The sequence below is a fragment of the Nematolebias whitei genome, chromosome 2, assembly GCF_014905685.2.
Source record: "Nematolebias whitei isolate Nwh7 chromosome 2, NemWhi1, whole genome shotgun sequence".
Lineage (NCBI taxonomy): Eukaryota > Metazoa > Chordata > Actinopteri > Cyprinodontiformes > Rivulidae > Nematolebias > Nematolebias whitei.
The window spans coordinates 23,581,718-23,591,939 of record NC_056499.1 but is presented as its reverse complement, the minus strand read 5'-3'; the positions used below and the strand labels follow the sequence as shown (position 1 = coordinate 23,591,939).

The 10,222-nt window shown below is 35.7% G+C and overlaps 1 protein-coding gene across 1 annotated transcript in view; it reads right to left on the bottom strand.

The window, feature by feature from the left end:
• Positions 1–10,222, bottom strand: part of LOC119430125 (potassium/sodium hyperpolarization-activated cyclic nucleotide-gated channel 4-like) — a 40,578-nt gene that overhangs the window by 25,698 nt on the left and 4,658 nt on the right. Inside the window, exon 2 of the mRNA XM_037697562.1 lies at positions 9,123–9,341. Coding sequence (XP_037553490.1) covers positions 9,123–9,341 — 219 coding nt within the window. The remainder of the gene's footprint in view (positions 1–9,122; positions 9,342–10,222) is intronic.

Genomic DNA, 10,222 nt, shown 5'->3' with positions numbered 1-10,222 from the left:
TTTTTTTTTTAAATGGCTCCTTTTGGAAGAGGGAGGCATTCAGTACACAAGAAACTTTATTTTTGTTCTTTTGTAAAAAAAAAAAAAGAAAAACAGTTTATCATTTATACTTTTCTATTCTCTCCTTTCTTTCTTTTATCATACATTTTCTTTTCCCAATTCCCTTCCCTCTCATGCACATTTCTGAGCAGATGCAAATTTTTTACCAAAAAAACTATGAATAATTCATTTCCCCAAAAGACGTGTCAGCCACTTAATTATACTTTCTAAACATTTATTGTTCTACCCAGTCTCAGTTTTCTTCCTCTCTAAATTCCTGATGCAGGGTCAAAGGTTATGGGTCACCTAACATAAGACTTAAATGCCAATATATACATTTTTATTTTACATTCATCATGTTATTATAAATGATAATAATGACTCTTGCACAGACAAAGTTATAGGCATTAAAAGTAAAATTCATATATGAGAATGTTCGTCAAGCGTTTCTGATTCAGCAGTGAAAGTTATGTGAGCGACAATCAGAAGAAGATAATGTAACAACTTATTATTATCGATTATTTTCATCTGTCAGGTCCAATCGACTGAAAACTGCTGTAAAGCTAAATGAGATTTAATATTTTGAACTTCTCAAGAGCATTCTTGGGCTGACTGTGATGAATAAAATGACCTGCAGGGCAAAACCAGGCCTGTTACATGGACCCGTCCTTATTTATGTGCTGGTCTTCAAGGCCTTGACAATGACAAAACATACCTGACCTGACCTGACTTCTGAGACTGTAAGGTAAACTTATAGCTTAAAAATGAAAAATACCCAAATTATGAATATTTTATTTCCTGATTCCAATAATTTTCACCTCCTGTGTACATCAGTGGTTTTCAAACCCCGGACCCCTGGGGGTTCACGAGCCTTGCTTAGGGGTCCGCAAAAATAACAAAAAAAAACATAGATTGTTTTATTTTTACAAGCACGTAGATGTTTACAACCTGTTATAATGCAGCAAAATGCAGGAAATCACATCTATTTTATTCAAAATTTTATGGAGAAGGACCCCCCCCCCCACACACACACACACACACACACACAGCCTGCTATTTGCGTTCCAGCATCACTCAGTTTACAGATCAGGCCCTGTGTGACTTACTGCTGTTATGAATCTGTTCAATTTGACAAAAATAATTTTCTGTAATAATTTGAAGAAGTGTCAATACATGTATGCACATTATGTGAATAGGTAAAGTTGTAAAGTGGTTTTTGATACTGTTAATTTTCTCAAAACTGTAATTTTTGGAAGTTGAAATTAAACATTGTATTAATTAGGTGCGTCTTGAATGAAAAATACCCCATGTTTAAAGGTATAAAAATTGTATTAACACTATTAAAGAACATGTGTTAAATATTTATGTTACACAAATATGTGCAATTATTTAATAAGCATGAGGGTTATGAGGGGGTCCCTGAAACTTTTTCTCCCCTTTAAGGACTCCCTGAACCTTAAAAAGTTTGACAAACCCTGTGTTAGATCATTGCATGCTAACTGTATTTAAATGTTTAGAAAGTATAATTGTAAATAATTTAAAAAATGGTTCACGTTAATGTCTGTTTACTGTATTTTTTGAAAGGTTTTAATCAGAGAAATTGAATTAGGGGTACAGAAGATCTCCAGGGCCTCTTCCCCCTCAAATAATCGGCTTTGGGCTTCTTATTTACAATTCCCCAAAGAGCATTATTTAATTGCCTCGTGTTAATTAGAGATGTAAAGGGGTGAGTCTGCAGCATCCCATTGCCTTTACTTTTAAGACCTTTTGGGACTAACTTGCCACAACATGCTTTCTCCTGGGCATCGCTGATTTCATTATCAGTTGCAAACAAAACACAGAACATCGCTCTATTATCCTAAACAGAATTAAATCTAAAAGCCTCTGTACGGCGAGGATCTCAAATCACCTACAGATGAATGGGATTATGGCTTTTGTGTCCCTTTATTCACCGTTGTGCAAATTACCACACTGAAGAGTTGTAGTGACAAATGAGGAGCAGCTTACAGAGAGCTGGAGTGACAGACATCCGCTGTGCTGTGCACACACAGTCACATGCGCAGCCATCTTGTGTCCCCTGTCTGTCTGTGTGATAAAGCTTCTCAACGTGCCTGAGACAAGAAGGAAGAATTCTTCTGGGAGTTAGCCGGATGCTGTGTTCATTATATTTCGCACAGCGTTATTAGTATGTGATCTGATAGAATCCCGTTGTGAGTAAAATATTAATACCATTGCTTCATTCGGAGAGACTCTTACGTGAGTAACACTCTCATTCTATAAAGACAATTGCGTAGAAAAAAATAGGTCAAATGGAGGAAAAAGCTGTCAGGGCTGTTAAAATGATTCATTTACGCTCAACTTTTTTATTTATTTTTTTTTTTAAGAAAAAGCCCCTGCAACATGCACAAATGCATTCAATATCTAATCAAAAAAAAAATATATATATATAATAAAGAGCCACTATGGCAGCATTATACGCCAACATGCAATTAAGTAGGACCACTAATGACTCTATGTTCCATTCTGGGTGGGGGTTGGCTGAGCCGCTTGGCTCACCACTCACTTACCAAAATGCTGAATGTAGTTATGGTTAGTAAAATAATGGTGCAAAATACAGCCTTTATAAATCTTGCAAGCTTTTTATTTCTTTCTAATAAATATTCCATCAAAAACATTTTGCTGAGGGACATAAATGGTTTCCATAATACAAAATGACAAGTTCTACGTCATGCAACTACTGTGTGTTGAACCCCGAAGTCCTTAATGAATAAATGGTTCATGTCAGGGCACAACTTGGTGTATTACAAACGATGTCAACTAGTCAGAGTAGGGAGTTTGAATGAAGACATGACAATGTCACAGTTATCTTTTAAGTTTAAACATTGTTGGATGTAACTGGGACCCTGTGTACATAATTTCGCTCCACCACATGTACCACATGAGGTGCGAATGACAATAAAGAAACTCTGACTCTGATACTCATTCTTGAATTTTTATATTTTAAAACATTAAGGACTGTTCGATTTAGTTCTTATTTTGGGACTCTGTGTACATAGTTTTGTTCCACCTCATGTACCACATGTGATGTGAATGACAATAAAGATCCTTGAATCCTTGAATTAGTTTATCAAAGTAAAAACTCGGTCTAATAAAGCTGTTTTCTCAGTGGGGGCTACACTTTAATCCCCCTCACGTTTGATTGGTTGGTTCCTCATCTTCTTTCACAAACAACGTGCATCCTGCTCTCAGAGTTTAGGCGTTTTTCACATTAAGGTATACACATTTTTTTTTCCAAAATTTTACTGGGAAAAGATTGTGCAAATTAGATTTCAATCTTTACCATATTTGACAAAAATGTATTTGCTTGCTTATGTTTTTTTTTTTTCTGAACACTGCTCACATTCCTTTACAGGCTGGTTGTCTTAATGACCCATGCAGGAAATTCAATGCAATGTTTTCCATCTAAATAGAAAAGTCTTTTTGATATCACCTCTGCAAGTCAACTGGACAGATGGCCTTTCATCTTAGCCATATAGCCATGAAAGCTGTGTGCTCTATTTTTACATATTATTTACAGAGGACGGATGCAAAAACAACTTACGGTAACAATGCTGTTTGAATCAATCCACTTTCACTAAAATTACAATTCAATTCTTCTTTGTACTAAATACAGATAAGTTAACTAATGTATAGTGTTTTACACTTTATAATTCCAGTGCAGATAAATTAAAACATCTACCTGATGAAGCACTTATCTACTTTCAACTTTTAACCTAATTTCAGTGGCTTCTTTGATAACATATAAAAACACTAAATATTACCTTTTTCTTAAAAATAACCAGTAGACCCCAACTGGTAACATGAAATTTACTTTATAATTTGCTGTAGCACCAGGTCCCCTTTTTGAAGTATTTATTAATGCTTAATATTTAGTTTATTCACAAGTTTTTTAAAAGCTTTATGATGTATTGAGAGTAATAAATAATAATAATAAAACTGTTCAAATACTGAGGCGCACTCTATTTGGCAATATATGTTATTCATTTAGGTAAATGTAATTTTCTCCAAGTTGTTCAAGTAATTTTTAACCAAATAACTTTACATATCAAAAGCAAGTGTTGTATCTGCAGTCATAGTGTTTCCATACAGCTAACTTACTGACAAATATTTGATACTTAAAATTTAAATTTTGAAGAAATTAATAAAAGTTCAACACTTGATCCTGCACAAAAATGATCCTGCTTTATTGTATAAACAGTTTTAAAACTGTTTTTATTAAGGATAACTTATGCTTTGTGAAGGGTTTGCAAACTCATGAGTAATCTTTTTAAAACTAATTAAAATATTTATAAAGAGAAGTAGTAAGTAATTTTGCAATAACCCACGTTTGTGTTACAGTTGTAGAGTTTTATCAACCAGAGCTGTTCAAAACTGGACACTAAATAAGATATTCAATAGAAAAGATTAAAAAAAGAAAAAAAAAATTTGAAGCCATAGTTGGAGATGGAAAGAACATTTTTCATCAGCTATCAAAAGTCAAAGATTATAATATTTTTAATTTTATTATTAAATCTCAATAAGGAGCACTCTGGGCCTTCATCACCTTCAGAGAAATCCAACAAATTCAACGCAAATGAAATGTTACATTTAAAATTTTTATGTAATATTTATTTTACATAAAATAAATATTTTCAAGGTATTTTTTTCCTAATTTCACTTATTTTCTCTAAACTACTTTGTAGTTGGGCAGTTTGTTTATTTATTGTTTTAGTTCATAAAAATAGTTATCCACTAAGCTTATTATTATTATTATTATTATTATTATTATTTTCTGTCTTCAGGCAGAAAGAGAAGGAGCTCTCATTGGTTTGGACTTCACTTTCATTAGAGAAGGCTGACGGAAGTCAAAGTGCCGTCCGGATGAGTTGTTAAAAATTAACCAATCAGATTGCTGATGTAAAGTAGGTGGAACCAAAACACAGGACCTTAAGGCTGCAGGAAAACCTTGCAAAGCTTTTTATTTATTTATTTATTTAATTAGTATTTATTTATCTATTTACTTATTTATTTACCCGGTACAGATCTGTGATGCATTGATTTGCAATCTGTAAATTCAAAAATCAACACAGAAATTGTAGTTGCTCTAAAAATAATGAAAGTTAAATATCACATGTAGGTTTATGTTGATAATTTCAATATTAAATTTGTGTTTTGGTTTCATTGCATGATACGATTTTACAGAAACATTAAGTTGTGTGGGTTATTGTTACATGTCTGTGTGAGTTATTGACATTGCATTATGTACGTGATCGTAAGAGAATATGAAAAGAAACTGTCCCGATGACCTAACTGAATGTTGTTGGATTTGTGCCTGGATTATTGCGCATGAACTTTGGTGATTTGAACCATTTTGGCATGGCTGCCTTAGAGGAGTTGACGTGAGAGAGGGCAGGTTCCAGAAACCATCTTACCACCATCAAACTGTTTTTTTTTTTTTTTTTTCACCATGGGAGTTGGTGCTTGTGGGACTCCTCGGACTGAAGAAGTCCTTTGGATGAAGGACGAATTGTCTCAGCAAAAAAAATAAACCGACTGAACATCATTGGATTTATATCTGGATTACTGAGCATGAACTTTGGTTTAAGAGAATATGTGAGCAGCATAGCCTTACGGGTAATCTTGGGACATATATAAGACTTTTAACAGTTACTAATACATGCGTAAAATTAGGCACCACGCCCCTACGTACTTTTCATCTGACTTTTACACACAAATCGGTTTATAAATTAGTTTGCATTGTAAGCCCGACATGTAATGTTGTGTCTGAATGACTGTAGAGCAGGGGTTCTCAAACTCTTTGGGTTCAAGGACCCCTTACAGGGAAGAACAGGTTTCAGGGACCCCCCTCAAAACCCTCATGTTTATTAAATAATTTTCTTCAATTTGTCTCTTTAACGCATTGGAAATATTTGTGTAACATAAATACTTAAGACCTGGTTTTTTAATAGTGTTAATATAATTTGTTTACTTTCAAACATGGGGTATTTTTCATTCAAGACACACATTAACAACATTTTTAATTTCAATTTCCAAAAATTGCAGTTTTGAGAAAATGAACAGTATCAAAACCCACTTTAAAAATGTACCTATTCACATAATGAATGCAATAAATGTATTGACACTTCTTCAAATTATTACAGAAAACTCTTTACAAAAGCTGAACAGAATCATAACTGCAGTAGTGAGACCAAGTAACAGGCTTGATTTTAAACTCATCCATGCCAGAATGCAAATAGTGGGTGAGGGGAGGGAGGTCTGGGGGTCCTCCCCCAGAGATATTTGAATAAAATAGATGTGATTTCCTGCATTTTGGTGTATTTTAATGGGTTATTAAGCATCCATGTATTATAAGTTTTTTTTTTGTTGTTTTTTTGCGGACCCCCGAGTACCGGATCGTGGAAGTTTGAGACACTGCTGTAGAGCACAGCTAAAACAGAGTTAGATATGAATATTGCTTAGACTGAGGGTATTTCAACAAATCTGAAGAAGGCATGAAACTATCAAGACTACAAAGCAAAATAATGACTGAGCATTCACATTAGTAACTGTAAAGAAGGACAACAGGTGAACTTTTTTAGGTTTTGCGTTCCAGAGGGTTGTCCCTGTTGGTTTTACTGTTTAGTGGTACGTTAGCATTTATGTTTATTTTGTTGTTAGTGACCATTTAAAAATGACACCGTAAGTCAGATGTCACACTTTATGAATACAAAGAAGAGAAGCTTCACAAATTACAGAATTTATTGAAACTAAAAAGAAAGTGATGCAATCGGTTGTAGAGGTCTTTAACTTTAGCCTTGAATGGGATGTTACTATATTTCATCCTAACTGAAGGCCTAGCTCTTATAGGCACAGTTTGTCACTGCTAAATCTCTAAACATGAGGTGTTTTGTTGATTAACTGGGTTTTTTTTTTTTTTTTTACATTGGCAAATACAGCGTCATTTTATGCCTGAACATTTATCATTTTTGAAAAGCACGTTTTTTTTATAACACACAATAATTCATAATACCATCATTAAAAGGTAAATAGGATGCATTGTAAAAAATAAATAAAAAAACTATAAAAAGCTAAACGAATTTACCTTAAAAGGCATTCTAAAACCCCCGCAATTAAAACCTTATGATTTTTTTTTTAATTGGGTGTTTTATTTTATCATTTTTAATTCTCATAAATACTTAAGTTCAACCAGTTTAGTTTTTTTCATGTCAAGTCAAAACATCAACTTTGAAAGTCCCAAATTATTCTTGTAATTTTAATAAAATATAGGAATCTATCATAAAAGACTTGTAGACATTAGTTGTTTATGTAAGTATACTAACATAACTTTTATGTTAACATCTTGACAGTATGAATAGTTCGTCAAATTACTGTACGCATATTTGCTAAACAAAAACAAACTACAAACAAAGACAGAGTTTATTTATTGATAGAGTCACTGCAGGGGAATTTAGATAAAGGTTTATAGATGTTTATCACTGCTAATGCTAAACTAATGTTGAACCGTGTGTGAGGTCAGAGAGTTCCCTTTTCTCTCTCAGAGAGGAGCCTGCAGGCATCTGATGCCTCTGAGATGCTGAGGTCATCGTGCTGATAAGCATTATAAAAACACTTCCTGTACACTGTCCGGTGCAGATCTTCACGACCAGGGCTTCAATGAAACATCTGTGTAATCCTGTGTGAACGTGCAAGTAAACTGGGTTAAAAATCTTCTCCTGTCTTCGTGTGTGACTCTTTTTAAGTAAATAGATAATGAAAGGATTTTTTTATCCGACATGGACTTCCTGTGAAACAAACAGGTGGACAATTATAATCTAGTTTGTAGTGGAGTGTTGAACGCAGTGGTGGCTCAGTTAGCATGTTTCTCTTCAGTTTGAGTTCTCTGACTTCCTGCGGACAGAAGCACCTGTCGCTGATGTGACAGACCAATAGACTCCTGAAAACTGCCACCTGTCTTCTCAGTAGTGCAGGGATTGTCTACTTGCTGAGCATGTAGATTACTGAAATTAGTCTAACACAGAAGAGCAGAGGGGAATCTCCAGGAAGAAGATCCCACTGTCACACCAGTGAGAGGTGGGCCTTGGGCAAAAATAGATGTAAATCTTAGAAAGACTTGAACCTGATGAGTGGAGAGGTGGGAGCTTATATCGAACAGGCCAGACAAGACAGCTGTCTCCCACTGTGAGATGAACATGCAATGATGGTGGACTCAACAGTGTGCCTTATCGCTGAGCCTCGTAAGAAGAAAAAAAGAGAGTCCACACTCTTAAAAATTAATTGCAGTCCTCAGTAATAACCTTTGTGCAGACATACGCTCAGGGAAGGAGTGGAGCACGGGGGGAGCCTTTTTCAGCTGGCTGAGGGATCCTTAAAGCGCCTCAGGGGGCGATGGAAGCCGGTGGCTTCAGCAGCCCATGCTGAATGGTGCTGAGACGGGCCAGCTGTTCAGATCACTTGGCAGCACGTGTGATGTATGGAGCTGGGAGATGCTTTTACTCTCCACCCATTAAACAGTTTCTAAGATCAAGGGTATTAGTCTCATACCTTCTTATGGGTTTTACTGTTAGGATTTTCACCTTAGCAGCTGTTGAGAAGTTGGTATATATATATCGGAAAATGTACCACATACACATTACATCAACTAATCTGTTCCTCTCTCTGTCTCACTGTTCTTTTTCCTGCCCTTTTTCAATACGATTTTCCCACTTTCATGTACGTGCAACTTTTCAAGCCTCTACTGCTATTCTCCAGGGGTCATTGGTGTCTCCATCTCGCTATAGATGGTGGGCATTGTGGCCGCCCAGAAGCTCAGCTCATTATCGCCCATGCTGGGCCCACAGAGGGCATGGCAGAGTGGAAAACATCCCCGCCTTCAAAGCTAACGACCAGAAGGCGCTAAGCCCTAGTTTTACCTTTTTGGGTTTGTTTGTGTTTCCAAGTATAGTCAATTACAAGGCCATAAAACACTAAAACAAGGTAATTTCACATCTCAAGATCATGCGAATACCATTTACATCTTTACTCACCTTCTCCTGGTACTGTCGTCGAGATGAGTCCAGAGACTGGATAAGTGCAGTGGCATGGCCCACAAACATGGCATAACAGGTAGCACCCACGATCATGCTGAGGATGGTCAGCCAGACGTCTGTCATGCCTACTGGGGGGTACATGCCGTACCCAATACACAACATGTGGCTCATAGCTTTGAAAAGTGCGTAGGAGTACTGCTGTCCCCATGTGTCATTCTAAATGGAACAGAAAAGACGGGGTGAGTTAGGGGTGAGTGGGACACACTGACTGGTTCTCCATCAAATTACAGTGTTGATTACACATTAAAGGTCAATGATTACATTAACCACACACACTCATATACACACACACACACACACAAATGCACAGAATTAAAGGTAGTTGTCAATTTCATACAATCTTAGTTCAGTGCAGAGAAGCTGGCAGGGTAAAACATACTTTTCATTGTGCAAACATGTGAAGCAAGCAGACGTTTGGACAAAAGCCTGAGTCTGAGCCTTGAGAATGGGCAGAACGAGTGTGAGACACTGGAGGCTTCCATGACAGAAAGTAGGTCAGCTATGTAGAAAAATGTGATTTCTCTGTGAGTTTTCTTATTTGTAGATAAATTGCTCCTTTTGCTTTAGATCCCATTGGTGGTTCATGGTAAATCAATATCAACTCTCCCTTGGGGGTGACATGCCCAAATTGCTTTCAAACTCATTTCCACTGCAGAAAAGCTGAGACAGATAGCAATTTTATTGTTGCCTACCTGAAAGGTAAGAGGCAAAGACCCGGGATAATGGCAGTACAGTTACAGTTACTGTTAAAAGGCCTTTTGCTCATTTTTAATATACACTCGGTACGATTGTGAACAGTCTAATTGTGAATTAAAAAATGTACTAAACAAATTTAGAATGCTTTTTACTTTCGTTCTGTCCCATTAAAATGTTTTTTGTTATATATAATTGATTAAATAGTGTTTTCTGTGAGAGAAACATTTGTATTGTTATTCACACATACATTTTTAACAAATAAAATATATATGCATGGATACATCAACTTAACATCTTATATAAAAAATGAATTAAAAACATGAGACCATAAACCAGCTTCA